The sequence below is a fragment of the Aythya fuligula genome, chromosome 23 (genome assembly GCF_009819795.1).
Source record: "Aythya fuligula isolate bAytFul2 chromosome 23, bAytFul2.pri, whole genome shotgun sequence".
NCBI classification, from domain to species: Eukaryota; Metazoa; Chordata; class Aves; order Anseriformes; family Anatidae; genus Aythya; species Aythya fuligula.
The window spans coordinates 516809-542077 of record NC_045581.1 but is presented as its reverse complement, the minus strand read 5'-3'; the positions used below and the strand labels follow the sequence as shown (position 1 = coordinate 542077).

The 25269-nt window shown below is 41.6% G+C and overlaps 1 protein-coding gene and 1 non-coding gene across 2 annotated transcripts; both read left to right on the top strand.

Moving 5' to 3' along the window:
* The first annotated feature begins 535 nt into the window (after positions 1-535).
* On the top strand, positions 536-25224 carry PPP1R8 (protein phosphatase 1 regulatory subunit 8). The gene is made up of 7 exons (XM_032202186.1): positions 536-627; positions 14389-14449; positions 19491-19644; positions 20264-20484; positions 21111-21255; positions 21818-21882; positions 22496-25224. Exons 1-7 carry the CDS (start codon positions 566-568, stop codon positions 22847-22849), a joined length of 1062 nt encoding a protein of 353 aa, XP_032058077.1. The 5' UTR covers positions 536-565; the 3' UTR covers positions 22850-25224.
* LOC116498243 lies at positions 17400-17565 on the top strand. Its single transcript, XR_004254166.1, has one exon.
* Positions 25225-25269: the final 45 nt, after the last annotated feature.

Here is a 25269-nt window from a genome sequence, read left to right as displayed (position 1 = left end):
GCGTGAGGAGTTGCAGTGAGAAGCGCGTCTCTGCTGCAGCAGGAGCAGGTTGTTGCCACGTGTGGCAGGCTCACGGGTGGCTTGCGCTGCGTAGAGAGCTGGGGAAGGGATGAGCTGATTTGTGGGAGCAGCCGCTCTTCCTGCAGGGCTCTGGGTGCTTGACCCTTGCAGGAGCAGCTCTTTGTTGGAGGGAGCTGCTCTTGTTGGAGCTGCGGCTCCAGAGCCGCCCGCTGCCCGTCCCTCCAACTCCCAGGTACCGGTAACGGTAACGCGGTGCGTGGCGAGTACCAGCTGCCATCTGCTTTGTCCTCTGCCGTTCGCTGAAAGGCGAGACGCCGTCGCACGCGTTAAAGCGAGGCCTGGGAGCCCCGTTCCGTTTGCCGCCGGCTGCCCCCGGGCTGCCCGCAGCCCTCCCGCCCCGCTCCCCCGGCGGGGCCCAGCCCCCGGCTGCCGCTCCGCTGGGGCCCCGCCCACGGCGCCGCGCGGGGCACGCCGGGATCGCGCCCCGCGCCGGTCCTCCCGCTTCCCAGCCTGCCTCCGCCCGCCTGAATGGGGCAGACGCAAGATGGCGGCGAACGCGAACTCGGCCGGCGGCGGCGGCCTCTCGCTCTTCGAGTGCCCCAGCTGGTGAGCGGGACGGGGCCGAGGGGGCGGCGCCGCGGCCGGGGGCTGGCGCGGGCGGGCGGGTGTGGGGAGCCCGGGGCGGGCCGGGCCGCGGGCCGGCGGCGGCTGACGGGTGCGGGGATGGGGCCGCCGGCCCGGGCCCGAGCTCCCTCGTTCTGCAGAGGCGGTCGCGGGCAGCGGCGGCCGCGCCGGGCCTGTCAGCGGTCCCGGCGGGGCGGCTCTGCGGCCATCAGCGGCCCTCACCCGCGGCTCGGCGCTGTGGAGGTGCTGCGCCTCCTCCCCAGGGTCCGAGCGCGCTCGAGGGATGTGCTATGTGTGCAGCACGAGAAATCTGCCAGCTTGAAACCAGCCTGTTTGTTGGTTTTGCGTTGTGTTGAATTAAGAAGCCAGGGTAAAGCGATGAGCTGGAGATGCAGCCTTAGGAACGTGAATTTTGCTGATTTTAGATTCGTAGGAAAGGCTCCGCTGGAAGGGACCTCTGGGAATCATCTGGTCTGGCCTTCTTCTGAAAACAGGGCCTTAGGTGAGGCTGTCTGGGGCCCTGTTTTGCTTAGCACTTATGAATAGATGACTAATAATAGGTCTCTGCTGTGCCATCTCCTTCAGGTGCCGCATCGCTGATTATTCAGGGGATGTGTGTAGTTTTAGTTTAAGTCACATAGAAAGTGACACGACGTTAAAGCTGAAAACTCAAGGGCTTATATACTTGTACAAGCTAGCCACATATACCTGTTCATGATTGCAGTCTTTAATTGCATAGTCATCTGGATTTTACTACGTCTCCTACTTTGTGGTGCTTGATGGCAGTGCTTAATCCATAGATGCTTAGTGAATGTGCTTTCAAATTTTTACACGCTCTATAAGTGCCTGCTTCCGTTAGTACAGTCATTTAAATTTTAAATAAAAAGTATACTGAATGTGTACAATATCAAGTATCTGTGTGAGGCAAGATGGCTGTAAAATAGTGATGTGATAGAGTTAGATAAAAACAAAAAAAAATGTTCAGTATGTTCTGGATGTTCAACTTGAAATTTGAAACATAGTTTTGTTTTTTTTTCTTAGCATTTTTATACAATAGTGTTCACAACTTAGATTATATTTGGTGGTAAATCTGAACAATTTCTGCCTCTGAAAGCCATAGATTGAACAGCTGGAACAGTATAGCTTGCTAAATACCTCGTTTCAGTCACTTGTAAGCTATTGCAGAAGAATTCCTAAATAAATACCATCTGGAGGGCAGGACTATATAGACTATAACTGTGAGGGCCTCTTCAGGTGCGTACTTTCTAACTTCCGCTACAAACAGGACAGGGTCTTACAGACAGACGGCTTTCTTCATTGTGCTGGTGCTGACCTTACTTGTTTTTGAAGCACAATCCATTGCACTGAATACTAAAGCAATGAGATGGGAGTCAGGAATATGATCCAAGCTGGAGTTTTCACGCCCAGAAGAAAGGAGGTCATGGTCAGGCACTGAACTGTTCAGGCCTGTTTCTTTCTGACAATTCCAAGCTTTTTGGTGATTATTTTCTTGCAATCTGTATGTTCTTTTACCATAATTTCCTAAAGTACTTCATAGGTAAACCAGAGCTCCTATGTGTATGCTCTCTTTGTGCATTCTAAGGGAGCTCTTTATTTTTCTTACTCCTCTATTGTATAGGTGCAAATTGTAATATTTTAGGTACTGAGTTAGTAAAAGCTGTATGTTTACACAAGGATACTTAAAAGGCATACCTGATACAGTTTGATCTTACTCAAATTGTCATGCAAAAGTGTGACAAAGCGAAAGATTCCTTTTTGTGGGAAAAAAAAGTTTTGCTTAACGCTTGTTTTGAAACAGGTAAGTTGTTTCATAAACCTAAAAATAATAATAATCTGGATCAGGAAAGCAATACAGATAGCTACCAGTACAAGTGTGTTTGTTTTCTGCTAAAAGTACAGGCAACTCAAAATGGAAAATATTAGGCAGTCATGGCTAGTGGTATTCTACTGTCTCATCCACTAGGAGGGAGGAGCTCTTCTCGCTTGTTCGATTTATTTACTTATGGTTTATTTTTCTTTTCTGGAAAGAGAGTAGAATATATTTATTGTTAAAGCTTTATGTGACTTCCCTTGGCATCTACTGCATTACAGATTCTCACAATTTGAAAGTAGTTATTTCCTCCAGGGCAAACCAACAAGCACACAGATGTGACATTGAATAAGTGATGGGTCTTTCATAGCTAGGATTCTCTAGAGTGAAAATAGCTTGCAGTAGTAGGCTTGGAGCAGTGGTATCATTATTTGAAGCTCTGACTTCCAGAAAATCTCAGTGTATACATAAGCTGCATGAGCATTGAAAAATCTTTTGTCTAGGTAGCAGCATAGATCTTAGCAGAGGGAGATATAACCATCGAGTTAAAGGGGATCTTCGTGGTGAGGAGCAGCTTCTTCTGCAGTGAGTTCTTTTCAATCTAATTAACCTACACTAAAATCAAAATCATAGACTTTACCTATCTATTTGTTTTCCTGCCTCCAACTGTAACTGCCGTGGGGACTGTGAACACCCATCATAAGAGAAATATATCTTAAACATAATTAGAAGTAGTTTTTTTCTTGTCTTTAAGTTATTGACCATGCTTTTGATGTCTGCTCTCATTGTTTTATCTGTTCTCTCCTAACGTGGATAATGTTTTAGTATCCAGTTTCCAGAGAAGACTGAAAGGTTTTATTGGCTTAAATGTTGGACTTGGAATTAGTTCTCATGCTGGTATGGGTTACTTCTTCATAGTTCATAACATACTCTTTCTTACATTTTTTTTAAAGTATTATTTCCAATTATATTAAAGTATTTCTTTTATATTAAAGTATTACATATTTTAAAGTATTATTTCCAACTAGGTTTTTTACTTATGCATGTACTGTAATTCTTCCATATGCATTAGTAAAGACGTAGACTATACGTTTTAAAATTGGAATGAAGTTGTTATAAAGATGTTGAAAATGCTTTTTGTGGATTAAATTTAGGCATATCATGAGATTAGAAAATGTCCTTATAAAACAATTACTTATCCTGGCTTTACTAACACACTAGCATACCTTCTGAGGTACCTCTAACGAGTAACAGTAGTTTATATCAGATATAAATGATCCGGGTCCACTTTTGATGAGAGTATCATGATTTAAATGGTTATTGTCCATCTCTCCTTTTCTCCTGGTTTAACCTGCATTTGGGATCAGGAATCTCTCCTTACTTTGTCTGGACAAACCAGTAGTTGGGGTTTCAGGCCTGTTCTAGAATGTATATACATATAAAATACTATGTCTTAAAAGTAACAGTGGCATCTCTTCAGTTCTCTGAGCTAAGAACAGGCTGTTCTTGGAAATTATTTTACACAGATCCCTGGACAGGGCGTGCTCTAGAGTTCTGGAAATTCTACCTTGTCCTTGAAGTTGGTCATGATGATGTGCATGGTAGTCACCTAGGCCAACGTTTTAGGAATTGGCTAAATTAGGCTTCTGAGTCCACATTTAGAAACCTAAATAATTGACCTGATTTTAAACTAACACGATAAGATTAAAGTTGTCCTGTCTATGTCCTTAACAGATAAAACTCAAAATTTCTCGTTAGGCTGGATAGGATTTGATTTCAGTGAGGCTGCTCAGTTTCAGCTGGGTATAGGTGTTGTAACCCTGCTAGTATGTCAACACTGAACCCTAGAGTTGTTGAAAAGTTACTGTCAGCTCATTTGTTTGACTTCAGTTCCATTATTTGGCATTTCTTAGTTAGCATCACATCCCAAAGCATTAGTGGCTTTGTCCACTTTTTCTGAAATGTTTCATTTCTTGTTGCCCCTTCCCTGGTTAAGCTCAGCCTAGACTAGTCTTCATCTTCTTGACTGTCCATACCTACTTCTTCCATTACTGTATGGTTCTGCAGTAGCTGGTTTGCCATCAAGGGCAGAGATCATCTATACAAATCCCTCAGAGTCATCCTGGCATAACACAGAGCATAACACAGTGCCTCTGGAGCATGAGGCGAAGAAACTGAAGAAAAACATTGTTTAGTTTCTAATACAGAAAAACTGGTGACAAGTGTAGTCAACATAAAGATGTCAGAGTACTATCCAGTCCTTTTGGTATAATTCAGTGTAATTTGAACATGAGAACAATAAAAATAAGACAAAATACAGAAGTGTAGGGTGGACAGTAGAATCACAGAATATCTTAAGGTGGAAGGGACCCAGCAAGATTATTGAGTCTCACTCCTTGTCCAACACAGGACCACCCAAAAATCAAACCTTATCTCAGAGCATTGTCCAAATGCTACCTGAACTCAACGGCAGGCTCAGTGGCATGACCATGTCCCTGGGGAGCCTGTGCCTGTGTTCAGTCCCTCTCTCGGTGAAGAGCCCTTTCCTGATATCCAGCCTGACCCTCCTATGTCCCAGCTCCATGCCGTCCCCTCGGGTCCTGTCGCTGTCCCCACAGAGCAGAGCTCAGCGCCTGCCCCTCCGCTCCCCTCACGAGGGAGCTGCAGGCCGCTATGAGGCCTCCCCTCAGCCTGCTCTGCTCTGGGCTGAACAAACCAAGAGACCTCAGCCACTCCTCATGTGTCTTGCCTTCTAGACCCTTCACCGTCTTCATAGCCCTCCTTTGGATGCTCTCTAATGGTTTTATGTCCTTATACTGTGGTGCCCAGAACTGCACACAGTGCTCGAAGTGAGGCCGCAACAGCACAGAGCAGTACGATCCCTTCCCTCAACCGGCTAGCAGTACTGTTCCTGATGCACCCCAGGGTATGGTTGGCTCTTTTGACTGCCAGAGCATGCTGATGACAGGTGCAGAATCCAGCACTTGCTCTTGTTAAACTTCATACACTGCTGTTTGCCCAGATCTCTAACTGCCTAAATTAGGAATCTCTAAAAGCCAGAAACTTAATATTCAGAAATAAAAGGATAAAGTGCAAGTACATAGGTTAATCACAGAGTGACTGTCATTGACTAGTAACATCATTGTTCATAAATAGATAAATAAAAAGACTAGTACTCCACTTGATGTGTAGTAGTATGTATCTCTGTAAAGAGTCTTAAAACACTGCTGTTTTAAGAAGGTACTTATGAAAAAGTGTCTTTTCTGTTAACTGCATTTAGGAAAGCTCTGTTTGGATTGAAATAGGTGCAATGTCCCAATTCATAAATGGAAAATGGAGATCTTACTGAGACAGAACAGAGCTCCAGTTGCCCCGTAAATAGAAACAATGCTGGTGTTCACTGGCTTCATATTTTGAAAGAGGGACAAGAGGGATGGTATTGGCAATTTAAAAAAAAAAAAAAAAAAAAAAAAAAAAAAAAAAAACGCCACAGCTAAAGGACAAGAACAATAAACAAATTTAGTATGGAAATGAAAAAAAATGATGAAAAAATAAGATAGAAATGAAAACTATCCAAGTAAGAAGGCTTTTGAACAACTGTCTGGTAAGGCATAGTGGTTACAGCAAGATGGCCAGCCAGAGCAGTGGCTAGCCTTGCTGATATTTTAAGTCCTTTCTTTTCTTCCTCTGATTGCTACAGGGAAGTTCTCACTCAAAAAAATGTAGGTATAGTTTTATCAAATAATTGTTCAATTGTTGCTCACTACTTAATGAATGAACATGAATTTCTGTTTAATTCAGTGTAGTTCAAATTGAATTTTTGATGCCATGAAACAGTATCACAGAATGGCCGAGGTTGGAAGGGACCTCTGGAGATCACCTGGTCCACCCCCACTGCTGAGCAGGATCACCTCGAGCACCTTGCACAGGATGGCATCCAGGCGGGTTTTGATTATCTCCCGAGAAGACTCCACAACCTCTCTGGGCAACCCGTCCCAGTGCCCCCTCATATTGAGCCAGAACCTCCTGGGCTTCAGTTTGTGCCTCTTGTCCTGTCGCTGGGCACAACTGAAAGGAGACCAGCTCCATCCTCTTGACACCCTCCCCTCAGATATTTATACACACTGATGAGCTCTCCCCTCAGTCTCCTCTTTTCCAGGCTAAACAGGCCCAGATCTCTCAGCCTGTCCTCATTCAACAGGTGCTCCAGTCCTCTCATCATCTCCATAGCCCTCCTCTGAACTCGCTCCAGTAGCTCTATTTCCCTCTGGTACTGGGGAGCCCAGAACTGGGCACAATGCTCCATGTGTGGCCTCAGTCAGGCCGAGCAGAGAGGCAGAATCCCCTCCCCTGGCCTGCTGGCAACACTTCCGAATGCAGCCCAGCATCCCCTCAGCCTTCTTGGCCACAAGGGCACATCACTGGCTCATGGTCAGCCTGCTGGCCAGCAGGACTCCCAGGTTCTCCTTTGCAGAGCTGCTCTCCAGCAGGTCACCTCCAGCCTATACTGGTGCTTGAGGTTATTCCTCCCTGTGTGCAGGGCCCTGCACTTGCCCCTGTTGAACCTCAGGAGGTTCCTCTTGGCCTAACCCTCCATCCTGTCAAGGTCCCTCTGAACGCAGCACAGCCCTCTGGGGTATCAACCACTCCTCCCAGCTTTCTGTCATCAAACCTTTAGTTCTCACTAATAGCATATTTATGGTTTTGCTCTCAGGAATTAAATTCTGTGTATGATTTCCAAATTTCCCTGTATTCCATAGAGACTTTATTTCTGTATAAGTAACCAAGGGAACCATAGTGAACCGGTAAAATCTTTTACTGCATGTAACTGTGCATTGTAACAAGCAAATAAAGTGCCAAGGTGAAGTGGGGCAAATACTTTGAATCATAGAATGGCTTGGGTTGGAAGGGACCTTAAAGATCACCTAGTGCCAACCCCCTGCCATAGGCAGGGATGCCACCCACCAGACCAGGTTGCCCAGGACCTCACGTGGTTCTCGTGGGCCCACGTCTCAAGCTTGTCCAGGTCCCCTTGGATGACATCCCTTCCTTCTACTGACACAGGAAAGGTCATCAAGTTCAAACTTGAAGGATTTTTTAACTGAATTTCTTATAGCTGAAAGTTTGGCAAGAAACATTTTAATGCTTCTAAGAATAGAGGAAACCGTAAATGTTTCTTAGCAACCTGTATTATTGAAAGTTGAAAAGCCCTAACCGTTATATTTCTTCCAGACTGAATGAGGTTGGATCAGGATTACTGGTCAGCTCTTTTGGCAACCCTCTTCATCCAATTTGGGAGAAACCATTATGTGTGAGCTGAAATAATTACCCAAAATGTATTGGCCTTAACTTTGTTATAGCACCTCTTTGTGTTAAGTCACCTAACCAAGTTACAGTGCTAGCTTGGTCTCAACATCTGTGGTGTTTTTGTCAAGCTTTGAGAAAGGCAATTGACTTATTTCTGTTGCTGATACACAAGATCACTAACATCAGCCTGTGTTTTTATAAGAGGGGGGTCTTTATTCTGATTTCTTTCCATGGGAAAGAGCTTAAGAATGGTAGTACTAATTAAAAGCATCAGCCAAGATGGCTTCCTGTTATGATAGTGACCAATAACTTAGGCACAAGCCCTGTCTATTCTGACCTCTTGACTACACTCTTGGCTTTCGGCTACCAGAAGTTAAGGATTTTGTGAGCTGAATACTGTGTCTGGATGGTCGTGTTCAACAACTAACACCAGACCTAATCTCCGCAAATGTTCTAATTTTCTTTTGTTATCTTACAGTTTAACTCCACAACATCAAGTGACAGTGCTTTCTGCACTGTTTTCAAATTCAAGTCTCCTTGTTTCCTGTGTTTCAAGAAATAATAAATACGCTAGCTTTGTAGCATTCATTAAGAGGACTAAGAGAATAAATACTTGTGTGTTGTTTGTTTTTCTCCCCTGAAGAGAGGTAGTCCTGTTTATTTTTTCCCCCTTGTGCAAGACCTGGTTATTGTTCTTGTTCCCTTCTCTACAGGGTAACAAGAGCTTTCAAGATTGGAAAATGTTTTATTTCTGTAGTTTATACCTTGTGATGTCTTTTGTTTTTTGTCAGCTGTTGAGGAGTGTTCTTCTGATTCTTTCTGAACAAAGTCATGATGGCTCCAGGTCTTTCCTGAGTGGCAATAAGGAATTTGGAGGTCATAGTTGCATATGTATCATTGAGGTGGTCTTCCTCTGTTGCATGTATAAGCAGTCAAGAGTACTCTTTCTTCCTACTCTTTTCCCCCCAGAGAGTCTTCTGAAGCAGTTGTTCTGTATCACAGGATTTATTTGCAGTATTGTAAGAAACTCAAATTGTACTACATAGTGGTTTTCATAAGTGATTTTTCTCATTTGTTCATTGGCTCCCTTTTTTCCAGACTGCATAAAAACATCACAGAGCCCTGACTTTTGATCATTTACATTCCCTTGTGGATTACTGTGTCCTTTCCCTGTCACACCTCAATTTTCCTAAGACCATTTGATAATTTTGTCAAAAGCTTTTTAAAAATGATGGTCTACTACACCAATACCATTGTTGACGTCGTCTTAGTTGTCTCCAGCAATTCTGGTACACTGAGATATTACTTGCCTCTTCAAAATTCAAGAATGTGATTTCTTTCTCGTATTGTTTTTAAGTATTATCTCAAAGATAGAAGAAGCTGTACTACAGATGGCTAGCTTAGGCTTCTCTGTGGTCTGGAAAAGGAACAACTGAAGGATACGTTGGATGTCTTGAATAGTGTACAGAAAATCTGTAGAAGACAAGTATTTGCTGTCCTTTTCAGAATAACCAGGGGTTGTAAGATGAAATTAGTAGTAGATTTGTGGCCAAGAAGTGGAGATGGTACTTTAGCTCTTTGTAGGTGATCTGTGAAACCATTTGTGTAAGATTCTGTGAATGCTTTAAGTTTACAGAGGTTCACAGAGCAATTTATGTGGATACCTGTGTGTATAGATGCCAGCTCAAGGAATCTTGTGGCTGCTAACTGTTGGAAACCAGGAAAGTATTGCTGTTTGAGGCATCCCATATTGGTTACTGGAGGTGATTTTCTTTTGCAAAAGGTTCTATACTCTTTGTCACTTTGGTCTGCCCAACACAATTCCATAGGAATGCAAGAGATAGAGTTCTTAATGTTTATCATACAGAAACAGCAATGGACTCTTGATAGCACTCTTGTTTTACAGAGAAGTGGTCTAAAGGAACTTGAATATAGTATTTTTGGACTACTGTGTAAGTAGTACACATCTTTTGTGTGTTTTTGAAGAGAATAATTCTAAGGAAAGTTCACCTTGCGGTGTTGGAAAAAAATATATAAAAGATTCCATTAATCCATTTGGGAATATTTTGAGTGTGAAGGCAGTCCATTTTGTAACTCCCCATCTATTCTACAGGTAGTGAATAACATGCACTTTTGTTTCATTGTCTGTTGGTAACATTTTTAGTGTCATTTCTCTGCTCATTTGTCATAGTCCATGAATATATGCACTCTCTCTTGCAGGAAGCCAAATGATTTGGCTGGTAAGTATCATGTTTTTTCAACATGCCATATTCATAACTCCTTCTCATGATACTCATCTAAGTAGAAAAGAAGCCACTTCAGTGCTTGGTTGTATTGTCCCAAACTAAGATGCTCCTTCAGCATGGTAGTTGTCTTGGCATTATTACAGATGCTGAAAGGAGCAGAATATGTGTAATTCAAAGCAAGAATTGCCCTTCTTTAAAACAAGAAAAATGCTTCCCTGGCATTGGAAGAACTATCATGCCCCATGTATGGTCACATATCTCCAAATGAAAATATTGTTGAATATTGGAGTACAGATTAGATGACTGTTGTGGTCAGACTGCTAGTCAATTCCTGTGTCTGCTAGATCCTTTTTGTAATGTTTTCTATCTATTTCCCAGTCAGAATCTGAATTTACTGTTTGTAGTTTCCACATTGCCCATGAAATATGTTTTAAAATTAGTATCATTGGTTGATGCCTTAATTTATCTGAGAGCTGAGGGTATTTTAAGCAATAGATTGCTGAACTCTTAAGTGTAGAAGACTGATACTTGGAGTCTCTTAGGATATTTCGCTAAATATCTGGGTTTTGCATTTAATTACTCCTTTTTACAAATTGCCATAAATTCTCATTTACTGACACTTACTTGAGTTCCTTGTACTCATTTTCAGTGAAGAAAAATTCTAGTGTAGGGTGTCCTCTTAGCTCTGATCAAGACAATTAATTTAATGATACTGTCATATTCTCCTTTCCAATCAGCTGTGCTAATTCGGTGGAAGGCTCCTCTTCTTCCAAGTAAGCTTTGGAAGATCCAGTCTAAGTATATTTTGTTTCAGTTCAAATTATTAAATTAATGGTCAGTAACAGTCCATTTGCAGGTCTGATTTTAAGGTCATATGCAGAATGCTGGCCTGTAGAGAGTAGAAGGTGCTCAGGCAGTGGGGATTGTGATATGCGATCCGAAAAGTACAGAACAACCTCTTCTCTGTCAAACACAAGCACTGCTGATGATAACTTGTGAAGTGAGATCACTTGTCTCATAGCAGTGCTAAGCCAGGCTGCTCATACCTGCTCTATGGAGATAAGATTCTGTAGACCTCAAGTAACTTCTCCATCATTCACAACAGTGTAGGAAGAATAATTTAGTGGATATCTTAACACATCAGTCAGTAGGAGAAAGAGAACGTTTTTGTATCGAAAATGAGAGAGGGAAGACTGTTCTCTAGACTGTTCTCTTCTAATCAGCACAGTACCAACTTTCTAATAAACTTTCTTCCAGTAGATTTTTGCAAGTGGTTTCTTTTCAGTGTTTTACCTCCTTGTTCCATTAGATTGGGGGTCTGACAGGGCAGAGCATATGAGGGTTGTTGATACTTCCAGATAGAGCTGTTAATACTGATACTCAGTGACTGCAATTAATTAGTTTAGAACATAGAACTTTTTTTTTTATTAAGGTTTTTACAGGAATCAAACTTCAGCAACCTTAGAGTGACATTGATCTAGTCTTTTCTAAAGGGCTTTTCTTACCAGAAGTGATTTCTGTGAGTTTGATTTGGTAGTATGCCAATTGGTGTTTACTGCCTTAACTGTGTTCAGTCTTTTATAGGCACAGGTAGAGAGGGAAGTTTACTGTCTGCAAAGGATTCTCATTCCATAAGAAACCAGAGAATGGATAAATTTTTAAAGCGTCTTAATTCACAGCTGAGGACAACATCTTCCTCTGTTGCTGCTAGGCTTTTTTTACGAGTTCAAAAGTAAAGGTGAAGGTAAAAGCAGATTTAAAACAGTGACATTTTTCATGATTCTACAGGTAGGTTGAGGATGTCGCTAAAATCTTTTTTTAAGACATGCTGACCCTTGAAGAACCAGGAAGAGCTCACTGAAGAGGGGGAAGCAGAGGCAAGACTGAGTAAGGGGACTTGTTTGTAGAGGTAATTTGCTGGAAGGCTTACTGATTTTTAAAGGAGGTGTGACAGCTTTTCTATCATTCAAGTAAGGCAGGCTTTGCAAAAATTATCAAGGGGTGTTATATTGCAGAGTAACTAGAACTTGGCAATTTCAGTGGAATGGAGAAAAACAAGTTTGCCAGTGCTGGAGGGAAAAAGAAGAGACACTGAGAAGTGGACCTGAGGAGTAAATCTGTGAATGAAATCTGTCTTACAATGAAAAATGAGAGCTGAGACCTTAGAGCAGCACAGGGAGAAAGAGCGCGTTGCCTGGCTATGTGGTCCTACAGGAATATTTAAGAGGAGATGGTCCCCTAGCTGTATTTGAGTGCTTGGCAGACTCAATCTTTGTAAAACTAAACATCCACGTAGTGTAGCTTCACTGGGGGCATTTTTACTTGCTGGTCTTTCCCCACACTGCCAGAATCCCATTCCTAGGAGATAGTCACCATTTTAGCAGACTGCCCTTGGAACCTTGATTTGTCTGCTTAGGGCAACAAAGATGGTAAAGTGTCTAGAGGGGAAGACATATGAGGAGCAGTTGAAGTCACTTGGATTGTCCAGCCTGGTGAAGAGGAGACTGAGGGGAGACCTCACCGTGGTCTACAGCTTCCTCACAAAGAGGAGCGGAGGGGCAGGCACTGCTCTCTGGTGACCAGCAAAAGGACCCAGGGAACAGCTTGAAACTGCAACAGGGGTGGTTCAGGCTGGATATCAGGTAAAGGTTCTTCACTAGATCACAGGGGTGATCAAGCACTGGAACAGGCTCCTCAGGGAAGTGGTCACAGCACTGAGTCTGCCAGAGCTCAAGAAGCATTTTGCCAACACGCAAACACACAGTCTGATTTTTCGAGTGGTCCTTTGGGGACTCAAGAGTTGGACTCAATGATCCTTGTGGGTCCCTTCCAACTCAGATAGTCTATGATTAGACACTTTTCCATGCTGCTGTTTGTTTTTCGTCCAAAAGAATAAGAAAGTACCAGCTATATCCATCTTTGATATCTTATTTTGGTACAAAAACTTGTGAAAGTCCAACTGGCATTTTCAGGAAGGGCCAGGGAGAGATCTAAGCAGGCTGGTATAATGGATTTGAAGCAAGAATGAAAAACACATGTGCAATACTTGAGAAAGAAACGAAATAGGAATAATAGAGGACCGTGTTCATGTATGAAGTTATCTAGGAGAGCATTGGTGTAGTAACCAACTGACACAGAATAGACCTTCAAAACGCCCCAGGAACAGAAACATCTATATTTAACCTCTTCAAACAACTTTCAGGGGACCTTTCTTCTGCAACCATGTTGAGAATGTCACTGCCCATTGTCACCATTCTCTTGGCTTGTGTGCAGTAAGAAAAGCAGTAAATGGGAATGTGATCTCTGTGGTTCTTCTGAAGGGCAGCAATGCAGCTGAGAACTGGGTCATCGCTATTTCATAGAAAGCCTAATGCAGCGACAGAGACAAGCAGCAGTGATATTATCAGTAAAGCAGTACTACAAATACAGATTTTTTTAAAGAAAAAGATTGTTTGCTCTGAGCAGTCAAAGATCTTGTGTTGTGAAGGGCAGCATATCAATACCACAGGCATGTCGTGACCACAGAATGCCAAGCGTGTTTCTGATGCTGCTAATGCTTTTGTGTTCAGATATGTGTTGGCATTGCTTTGCTGTGCATTGTCGAGTCCTATATGCCTCTGTGCTCCCTTTGCCCAGGTGGAAATAAAGCTGACAGGAAAATCTGCTTCCCAGGGTGAGGAGGGATAGAGCCGGAGGGATGGGGGAAATTAGCTGTTTGTGTTTGAGAATTTGGTGGAGAAAGACTGTACAGTTGTAGGATAAGTGTCTCTTTGCTGTCTAATGCTGTGGTCTCTTCCATGCTACCTGTGTTGGTAGGAAAGGTTGATTACAGGATGAGCATGAAAGAACACCAGCCATTGGCCAACGTTTTTCTATATTGTTACTAATATGCATGAAGCCCCCTTTAGGCTTGTGGTCGTTACCATTTCTAGAGATGAGCATGGTAGAAGTTTCAGCTCCTCTCCACAGCTAAGGGATCTGTAACATGAGCAAATGGAGCCTTCAAGCAAGTCCTTAAGTGGACAGGTACATTCTGTCCTCTTCTCTAGTTGTCGGGACCTTCCTGTTGGGAGGTGCTCTGTTAATTTTGTAAATTAGCTATTTTTTGGCTGGAGAAGTAAAGCTTGAAATACTTCATGTTCTGTTAGTTTAAATCATACCGTAAAAATACATGGTTTGTTTGTAGTCAGAAGGAATCTGCAGGGAGGAAAAAGACAATCTTTGGTAATTTCATATTTTTCCTAAAATAAATCTGCTTCCTTTTGTTTAGTCAGTAGATCTAATACAGTATTAGCTCTAATACTGATAAACCTTTTACCAAATATTGTGATGTTATATTTAACTTCCTTTGTTTTCCAGGGCAGGAAAACCTCCACCTGGCTTACATCTGGATGTAGTCAAAGGAGACAAACTCATTGAGGTATGAAAGTAGATGTTGTATGAGCTCGGTATATCATATATGTAGGCACTAACAGTAGAAAATTTTCCAATGTTTTCCACACTTAGAAGTATTTCCCTTCTCTCTGATGTTTGTTATTTTCAAATCACTGTTACGTTCTGAAACTTCTGAATGAAGTGGAAGTGTTTTCCTTTGCCTGTATTGTCTCTACCTATGCAGTGCTTTTATCAGTTATCTTCCTATTAGATGCAATGTTTGAAGGGATACAAAACTGCAGTGTTCAGCTTTGAAACAATGATAATTTGATCTCTGAATACTAACCCTGTCCTAGTAAGAGAGGAAAAAACAAAACGTTTGTGAGGGAACTCAGTAGTTGGCAGAGGCTTACTGCTTCCAAACTTAATTTTGGACTAAAGTTGCCATTTTGTTTCCTACAATATACTTGTATATGTAGTATCAGACTGGAGCCAGAAGGCACATTGTCTTAGGAATTTCAGGAGCAGGAACTCAAATAACATGGGGAAAGAGATCTCAAATAGAAAAGACTAAGAATAAAAGTTCATGTTATGCTCTAGTCTGAGGTACTCATCTGGTCAGTTCACTTTTTTATGTTGTTTTACAGTAAGGTTAACTAGACATCCCGTATTTTGCACGATTGTTGCCCTGTCCTATAGCATGAAATACAGCATGATCTTCATCCCGTGCTCTAGATCTAAGTGAACACAGATGTGAACAATTTTTATTACTGCAAAGGAGTCTTTCTCCTCTATTTTGTGTCGTCTTAGCTCTCCCTGTTGAGTCATATTATTGGTGTTGTACTGATTGACATTCAGATTTTTCAAAAGGAGATCTTTCAATCAAAAGTAATAAATTAAAACAAGGCAGCAGGGGGAGGGGAAGCTTATACCTTTGGTGACAGAGAGGATGCAAGCCAGTGACCCTACTGTAGTCATTAAGAGACTTCTAACCTTTGATTGACTGAAAAAGACAAAAGTTTCTGGATTACAGAAGCTTACAAAGTTGAGTTAACCCTTATGAGCAGAAGTTTGGAAAATTAAGAGCTCAACGTTAGATGAAGGACTTAAGGAACCCCATCCCTGGAGGTGTTCTAGGCTGGGTTGGATGGGGTCTTGGCCAACCTGATCTAGTGGGTGGCATCCCTGCCCATGGCAGGGGGCTTGGAACTAAGGTGATCTTTAAGGTCCCTTCCAACACAAGCCATTCTATGACTCTGTGAACTTTCTGTCTTTCCTGGTTTGTGCTGTATGCTACCACAGGAGCATCAGAAAGTAGCGAGTATTCCTCCTAGTGTCTAGCAGAGAAATTTCCTCTTTAAAATTTGATGAAGAGAGCATAATATGCTCTGCAAAGGTAAGTGGAGATCTTGCAAATAACCTTGTATTTTTCCAGGCCAGAAACCACTAAAATGATTATTTTTAGTGAAATAGTCCATAACTGCTGGTTTTACAGATTGTTTTGAGAGAGTACTCCTAGTCCAAATTTGAAGACACAGACAATTGGCAAAGCTAGCCTTGACCTATGAGAGATCTTTGCTCGGCCTTAGTTTGAAAGCAGAGTCACAGAATTGTAGGGGTTGGAAGGGACCTTGAGAGATCATCAGGTCCAGCCCCCCTGCTAAAGCAGGTTCCTTTGAGCAGGCTGCCCAGCTAGATACTAACACATTTATCACATCTTCACAGTACTTCATTAGATGATACAAGACATGAATGAGTTGGCTCCTACCAGCCACTTGGACTGCATTGTAGCTATCCCTCTCCAGCTCTTCCTATGGCTTTCAACCCCATTGCATTTTCTGTTTTCAACCCCACTGCATTTTCTGTTTTCAAACCATGGCCTGTGTCTTCAGCTTCTCATGGTACTGTTATAGGTTCAGAAACATTTTTAGAAGTTCGAGAGCTGTATTAGGGCTGCTTCTCAGCTCAGCCTTCCGACTGCCATCCTACCAGTAGCACCTGGGGTAAGGGTTGTATTTGGGATAAGGTTTTCCACTTTTCCTTTCAGGCCATGTAATGAGATAGTGAGCAAAGCCTACAAAGTTTGTTTGTTTGTTTGTTTTCTGGCATGTGGCAGGTGGCCAAACATAATGCAGTCTTCCCACCTTCGAGACTTACTCTATGAGACCGGCTTTTTCTTACCATGTTTCTTTCGGATTTTGGAGAATGGAGAGCTTTAGGATGAAAGAGTTTATATGGAGCTCTGCTAAATTCATCCATAAAGGCTACCATGGGAGACCCGGCTGGGAATGAAAAAAGGCAACAGAACGCTATATGGATCCTGAGCATGCATCGTTGCTTTTGACAATGGACAAACAAATTCAGTGTTGATAAACTGGCAGTCCTGGTGTCCTCAGAATCTGAGAAGGGGTAGTTAGGCTGTGTGGACCAAAGCTTTTGGATCTACAGAAGGCCCAAGTTGGCTTTGTAAGCCTGGCGTCTCCTTCTGTATTGGGGGAAAAAAAAAGTGATACAACAAACATCCAAATTCCTTTTTCCTGCCATCAACTCTCTTGATAACCTAAAGGAGTTCTTTTGCCATTCCAAAGCGTAGTGTTAGCAGCCATTGCTAGTCTGCTATCCAAGTACTCTGAGGTTCACTGGGGAATGTAATAGCACAGAGATAAGGAATGACTGTAGAGTTTGTATTTTATCTCCTTAGTATCTGATGTTGGTTATCAGTGTCAAAGCATCTCAGTGAGGTACAGTTTGACTGCCATACAGTGTGTACCAGTGTGTCTGTTGTAATCACCATAACTGAGAACTTAAGTCAGCAGCTATACATAATGTACTGTGTATACGTATGGGAACTCTTCAACAGATGAGCATAATTTGGATCTGATACATCTGTTTCTGGTTTGGGTTTGGGATGTGTGGTAAATGGTTTTACTGTTCTTTATCTTTCATAGTAGGCAGTAGTAACCAACTAAGAACATCGTTAAATCTTTGTGATTATTGTGCACTTGATACTAACCGAGCCATCTGTATCCCAGGTCTTGTATAGAGGTCTGAGGTATACTTTGTGATTGCTGGGTCTGAAAAGTGCAACATTAAAACAAACCATGAAGTGTTTAAGCTCAGTGTATAAAGGATGACACTGGGTTATAGCTCAGAGGCACAAAAATTGTAAGAAACATTATACTGAAGTAAAGCCAATAAAATGATTTTTGCTATTGGTGATTTGTTGCAACATTTCAAATTTATGAATTTGTTTCAATCTTCGCAAAATGTCTTGAAACGCTGTTTAATGAGTGTAGGTTCCACAGGTGGAACCGAGCTTGGCAAGGGATGCAAAGACTAACAAGAAGGGATTCTATAGGTACATTGCTCAGAAAAGAAAGGCCAAGGAGAGTTTTCCCCCACTGATGGATGAGAAGGGAGAACTGTAGGAACAGACATGGAGAAGGTTGAGGTACTCAACAACTTCTTTGCCTCAACCTTCACTACCAGCAGGCTTCCCAAGTCTTTTGTTCCCCTGAACCTGTAGATGGGGGCTGGGGAAGCAAAGTCCCACCCACTGTACGCAAAGAGTGGGTCCAAGACCACCTGATGAAACTGAACAAGCACAAGTCTATGAGCCCTGATGGCATGCATCCCAGGGTTCTGAAGGAATTGGCTGATGCAGTTGCCAAGCCTCTCTCCGTCATATTTGAAAAGTCCTGGCAGTCAGGCGAACTCCCTGGTGACTGGAAAAAGGGAAATGTTGCTCCCATTTTTAAAAAGGGTAGAAAAGTGGAGCCAGGGAATTACAGACTGGTGAGCACCACCTCTGTGCCTGGCAAGATCATGGAAAAGATCCTCCTGGAAGCAACGTCAAGGCACATGCAACACAAAGAGGTGATCTGAGACAGCCAGTGTGGCTTCACCAAGGGTAAATCATGCCTGAGCAATCTGGTGGCCTTCTGTATGGAGTGACTGCATCAGTTGACAAGGGAAGACTGATTGATGTCATCTACCTGGACTTCTGTAAGGCCTTTGACACGGTCCCACATGACATCCTGATCTCCAGACTGGAGAGATGGATTTGATGGGTCAACCATTCAGTGGACAAGGAGTTGGCTTGAAGGTCGCACCCAGGGAGTTTTGGTCAGTGGCTCCTCAGGTGGAGGCTGATGACAAGTGTTGCCCCTCAGGAGCCTTTCCTGGGACTGGTACTGTTTAATATCTTGATCAGGCTATTGAAACGTTGCGTGGGCTTTGGTGAATGTTTCAGAAAAGCAGGAGAAACCATCTGTTAACAAATACCTAATGGATTGCCAGCTTTTGATTTGTGCAGCTGGAAGTGTCACAGGTCAAATTAAGCTCTTGCAATGCAATGAGGAAGATGGCTGCACTGCTTAGGTACTTCAGCATTTAGGCATAAGGAGTTCCTTTTAGTAAAGTATGTTAGTAGGAATATGTTGTATACACCATAGAACAGTGTCAACATGTTCCTTTGGTTTTCTTAGGTGTTTTACATGACTGATATTACAGTATGCAAGATCTTCCTTGAAGAAGAGATTAGAACTAGGATGAATTTTAAGAAGAAAGTCTAAAAATTAATAGTTTGCTTGAATAGGCCAGTATGGATTCATATGACAGAACATCTTTAGTTTTACATCTTTATAATAAAGGTCTTAAATCTATATGCCCATTTCTGTTTTGAAATTTTATAATTTTGATGTTCTATATTGGACTAGAGATCATTTAGCATAGATTCCTGGTTTCAACAAGGCCCGAGATCATCTGCCTCAAGTGACACGTAAAAATCATTGGGAGTGGATGTGGGAGAGAACCTGCTGTAGCGAGATACTCATACTTCCTGCCAGACTGTCTTACATTAGCTGTTAAAGAAGGGAATAACTGGGTATCTTCCATATTCAGCTGCTTCAATTTTTAGAAGATGTGAGTTTCTATATTGAACAATCTCAGGAAAAACTGAAATATTGATCAAGTGTTGATGCTTTCCTTTGAATTTGCTCTCTTTATTCATGGTCTTGAACTTTTTCAGGAAGATCCAAAAGATTATAGGAGTCTAATATGTTCTTCTGTTTGATATTCTACCTCAGAAGCTCATAATTGATGAGAAGAAATACTATCTCTTTGGGAGAAATCCTGATCTGTGTGATTTTACCATTGACCACCAGTCTTGCTCTCGGGTCCATGCTGCCTTGGTCTATCACAAACATCTCAAGAGGGTTTTCCTCATAGATCTAAACAGCAGTAAGTAACATGACATATAACCAGACAGAAGTACTATGTTTCAGTGCTTAAACATCTTTGAATGAGACATTCCTTTTCTTTGTTATTGTTGTTTACACTGTGTGGCTAGATGGCGGTAATCTAAATTAGCACCTTAGTGAACGATTGGCAATGGTTAGGAGCAATAGAATGAATGCTCCAGTCAACTTACTTCTGCTTCACTTGGTGTTGAAAACAGTATTTCTAGACTCTTAGGAGTCTTCCTTTCAAGAGAGAGGAAGAAAGTGACTTGAACTTCATTTTGCAATTATAATGAAGCTTTCTGTTCTGAGGGCAGTTTCCAAGAACTAAAACCTGACATACTGAGGGAATGATTCCAGACATGGTCCATTGAGACCTGCAAGAATCCAGAAACTAAATGATGTTTATTTTCATGATTTTCTATGGGCTGATGTAAGTTATCTTAGTTTGTGAGATATCAGGTAAAACATACTTAATAACTAATGTTTTCAGCAGTATTTCAGTGACTTGTATTTCATGGCAATCATGTACAGCTTCTGAACATCTCAAGTCATAAACTTGAATACTGTGAGCTCAAGCAGATGACTTACAGACTCTTCCATTCTGATGTTTTTTTCAGCACATGGCACATTCTTGGGTCACATCCGTTTGGAAGCTCACAAACCCCAGCAGATACCCATTGACTCCACAGTTTCATTTGGTGCTTCTACACGGGCATATACTCTGCGAGAGAAGCCTCAGACACTGCCATCAGCAGTTAAAGGAGATGAGAAAATGGGCGGTGAAGATGAAGAGCTCAAGGGTTTGCTGGGCCTGCCAGAAGAGGAGACAGAACTTGATGTGAGTGTGATGTTACATTGTACCAAGATGGTATATCCATCTAAACAAATGGCATTCCCTACTTGTTTGCTTGGTTCAGGTTCTTAATTTCTTGTTCTTGAATATATCTTCTGGCAGAAGACACCTCAGACTATACACAAATCATCTCGTTCTACCACAATAAGCCTGTTTTCATGCTGCTTTCCAGAATCAGTGCCCTAATCCTACTATTCCAATTATCTTTTTGCAAAAGGTTGCAGAGAGCTCCCTTGTCTCTCTCCAGTTAGCATTGCCCTAGGTCAGGGGTGATTTCCCCTGTTATTTGGTGATTTCCCCAAATAACAGTGAATGCAGCCCTGTTTCCTACAGTTAGCCAGTGGAGTGGAAAAGCAGTTTGCATAATGGTCCAAATCCTCTGTTCCAGCAGAGTCAGCTAGAGCAGGTTGCTGAAGACCATGGTCAGTTGGGTTTTGAATATCTTCACAGACAAGATTCCCAAGCCTTTCTGGGTGATCTGTTCCAGCACTGAAACACTTTTTCTTCCTAGCAGTCTAAAGTTGAAGCTACAGTGGGTACAACCAGTGATTAACACAGACTTCATACGCTAGGCGCTTAAACTGTTTCTTCTTCACATTTTTTTTTATTAGAACTTGACAGAGTTTAATACAGCCCACAACAAAAGAATTTCCACGCTAACCATAGAGGAAGGAAACTTGGATATTCAGAGACCAAAGAGAAAACGAAAGAATTCCAGAGTGACGTTCAGTGATGATGATGAAATCATCAATCCTGGTAAGTAGTTGGCTTTACTCTCTAGTTCGTGACTGTAAATACCCTCTTTCGGGTGTTCACATAGAGATTCATCATGGCTGTAAACAGATAAGGAGAACAGAAATTTGACAGTGAATATTTGAGAATATTCTGCTATTTCAGAGAAGCTGTCATGTCCTACTTAAGCCTGTGACTTCTACCTTTTTCATCTCCCTGCCTTGTACAGCAGCGGCTTTTAACCCAGAACTCCATTCTGTCTGAACAGTGTAAATAGACTGTCCATCCCCATCCCCAGAGCACTTCTGCATTTTCCTTAGTGGAAGTGCATTTTCCTTAATAGAATAACTGATAGAATAGAATAACTGATGAACCCACCTTGAGACAAAACCACTAGGTGTCCCCACCCATACACTTAGCTCCTCTTTTTGTTTAAGCATGCTTGTGTTTACTGAGGGCTATTAGAGTGCTGGCTTTTAGAAGAGAAGGTCCATGTATCAATTCTTCATATAGGCTGCTTTAGTTGACAGATGTTTTATCTTTTTCTGTGTTGTTACTGAAAGCTTCACTGTTCTTGCCTTTACAGAGGATGTGGACCCGTCTGTTGGGCGTTTCAGGAACATGGTACAGACAGCAGTAGTGCCTGTTAAGGTACATAGTAACTTTTAACTCTCTATTTGATCCATTATTACATTGATGAACTCAACATGTGGATTACACCTTAGAAACATAATGCCCTACTGTGGGAAATATTTTATTGTTAAGGAGAAGTATTGCAAATTTATATTTATATTTATTTATTTATATATATATGTATAGAAAAGCAATTTGACCACTTTCCTTAAAGTCCATCTTTAGCTCCTTTCTTTAACACATGGGATCAATGGCATTTTTTTTCCTTCCCCAAAGAACCACTTTCCAAAAATTCAGTATGGTAGTTCTAGACATCAGTTAAAATTGTGGGAAGTATGGAAAACAAAAAGGGAAAAATGAGAGATTATTTGGTTGAACAGTGTAAATGCTAAAGATTTCATAAGGTTGTTTACTAGAACTAGCAGGGTTAAGATTTCCCCCAAGATAAGTATGTTGCCAGTACAATATTTAATTTGAATACTCTAGGAAGATACGAAAACTTCCACTCATTTCTTTATTTCAAGTGGCTATTTGAGGTGCATTTTGGGAGGAAAATGGCATTGGCATCCAGTTTAAATAGCTTGCTTATTTCGTATATTTTGAATAATTCTCTAAATACTTTCCTCCGCAGAAAAAGCGACTGGACAATCCAGGCTCACTGACCACAGATGATTCTGCATCACGGCGTATGCAAAACTTTCCCTACAGTGGAGGATTATACGGTGGCTTACCTCCAACTCACAATGAGGCGGGTTCCCAATCACATGGCGTCCATGGGACAGCACTCATTGGTGGTCTGCCAATGCCCTACCCCAATCTTGCCCCGGATGTGGACTTGACTCCTGTTGTACCCTCAACAGTTAACATGAACCCAGCTCCAAATCCTGCTGTCTTTAATCCTGAAGCTGTGAATGAACCCAAGAAGAAGAAATATGCAAAGGAGGCATGGCCGGGCAAGAAGCCAACCCCTTCCCTACTGATCTGAGTTAGGTTTTGTTGAGGGAGGGTGGGAGTTATGAACTCCACAAACTGTTTGTGTGTAGTATTGTCCTTTTGAAATTTTAATGTCCTAACCAGATGTAATATGGAGATTGGAGAAGTGAAATAATTCTTTAAAGATCTATCTTCAAACATTTTTATATCTGTTAAAAAAAAAAAAAAAAAACAACAACACAAAAAAACAACAACAACAAAGCAATATAGCTACCATCTCCCTTTGAACCAAAATATCTGGCAGCCTTTTCTTAGCCTCTGTCCCCTGAGGTCTTTACTCTGAATTTTGATCCATAAGTTGAAGGGGCAGAATCACACAATTTAATTATCATTTATGGCATGACCCTGCAAATGAGTGTATTTAGGTGTCGTGCTTACTATGAGTAATGTTGTTCCTGCTGGGCTTGCTTATAGCAGGTCAGCTGTATCAGAAGTAAATGTTTGTGGGGCCAGGCCTTTCAGAAATCCCACTGGTCTGAGTTCTAAAACTTGCAAAATACAGGCTAGCTTTTATTTGTACCTTTTCAAAACCCTACCAATGTGAGGCATTTTTTTTTCTCCTAGTTCGGCTGCAGCTTGTTTTAATTTCCACCTAAGACACTACAACATCCTATGAGTTGATGGGTACCTGGAGTTGAGATTGACAAGGAATAGATGGACTTCCTTAGTTGTGGAGTCCAGTGTTGCACGATGGAGTGCCGTGTAGATGGATAAAGGGGTACACGCATGGATGGATCCGAGCTTGTGTTGGTACTAATGGCAGCATACAAGCATGGCAAGTCTAGGTACGTTTGACTGTTGGATAGACACTACCTACAGCATACAAATAATAATTGACAAAGTAGTGATAACTTAAGGTGGAGTTAACATAGGGGAATACACTTTTTTTTAAACTTGGTGGCCCTTTTAACTTAAATAATTTTGCTTTTATTTACAAATGGAACTTGTGTGCTTAGAGTACATGAGATATGACAAGGCACACATGCAAATGAGCAGCCATAGTGTCAGAGGATTCATATGTGTAACAACTAAAACTGCAATCTACACACTATTTTGGTTTTTGGCTGCTAGTAACAGTGGGTAGGAATCAAGTGCTACCTAAAGCTAGAATATGAATTCCTAGTAGAGGGTCTGCCTCACCTTGAATAAAAGAAGCACACAAGTTGGTTTCATGGCATTACTTTTTTTTTTTTTTTTTTTTTTTTTGACTACTTAATCATTTTCTCCCATTGAATAAAATGAGAAATGTGATTTGGACTATTGCTTTACCCCATCAAATCCACAGTTTCAGATTTCAAAATCTGATTCAAACGTATTCAGACCCTATGACTTTATAAAAGGTAAGGCCAGAGCCCTTTCTTTCTTAGGTTTATTTTAATTTTTTTTTTTTACATTGCATAATGCAGTTCAGCTACATAGTCATATTCCTTTGTTTGGGGGAATCCTCCAGGAAATGTGTACTAAAATGGCAGTAGTATATCCAGCTGTTCATTAATGTGTACAGTACTGTAGCTACCTGGCTATGTAGAGTTGTGAAAATATGATGGTTGCTGGAACAGTGCTGTTTTATAATGCATCTGCTGTGCTGTAGGCACTAGACCTGTTTTGAACAGATGCTCCGAAATCAGTGCAACTTCTGCATCTGCAGAGTGATTGCTTCTATCATGGTATTGAGGTAAAAAAGAGCTAGTAGCTACCCTGTTCACAAGAGTGATGCCTTTAGAAACTGGCTTGTTCCTCTCCATGCCTTCATATCTAGCTCAAACTGTTACATGAATGAATGTGGTAACTTCTTCATGATATAGTTATGCCACTCTGTGCATAGTTGCTATTAAAAATGACTCAGTCCTGTTACATTCTTCTTTCAAACACTCCATACTCTCAAAACCTTTCTCACTTTAATTTTTAGTTTTGCTTCTTTACAGGATGTAGTTTTCTTTTTCCAGACAGTCAGTTTTATGAAGGCAACTCTTTACGGTAAGACTAGTTAGAGCAAGTAAAAGTTGAACAGGTCGTCTTTTTTCTCTTCTTTTCTTTTTTTTTTTTTTTTATTGGGGTTTGGTAGGGTTTTTTGTTTGTTTATTTTGCAAGTGGCTCTTTGCAAGAACTTTCTTGAAAAGGGAAGCTTTACTGAAAATTGGTTTTTAAAGCTCTTCTCCTCCCTGGGTTTTTACAAGCTCTCATTATTTCAGAGCTTAGAGGCCATAGCTGGCCAGTACAGGAGGGGACAGTATAACATCAAGGGGCTTTGTACAGAAGTTTGTACACTTGTGTAATATGTAATAGGCGTTTTCACACTTTCTGTTGAGCTTTTTACCTGTAACCTTTACTATGTTGTAAATTAAACGCAAATTTTGCCAGTTTGGAGAGTATAGTGTGTTCATTCCCAATCTACACTTCTGCGGTAGACAC

Bases quoted from the DNA above. Each gene is read 5' to 3' on its own strand.
- PPP1R8 (XM_032202186.1), top strand. From the start codon at position 566: ATGGCGGCGAACGCGAACTCGGCCGGCGGCGGCGGCCTCTCGCTCTTC. The intron at 628-14,388 runs GTGAGCGGGACG...TTTGTTTTCCAG, and splicing joins CTCTTCGAGTGCCCCAGCTG to GGCAGGAAAACCTCCACCTG. The intron at 14,450-19,490 runs GTATGAAAGTAG...ATTCTACCTCAG, and splicing joins AAGGAGACAAACTCATTGAG to AAGCTCATAATTGATGAGAA.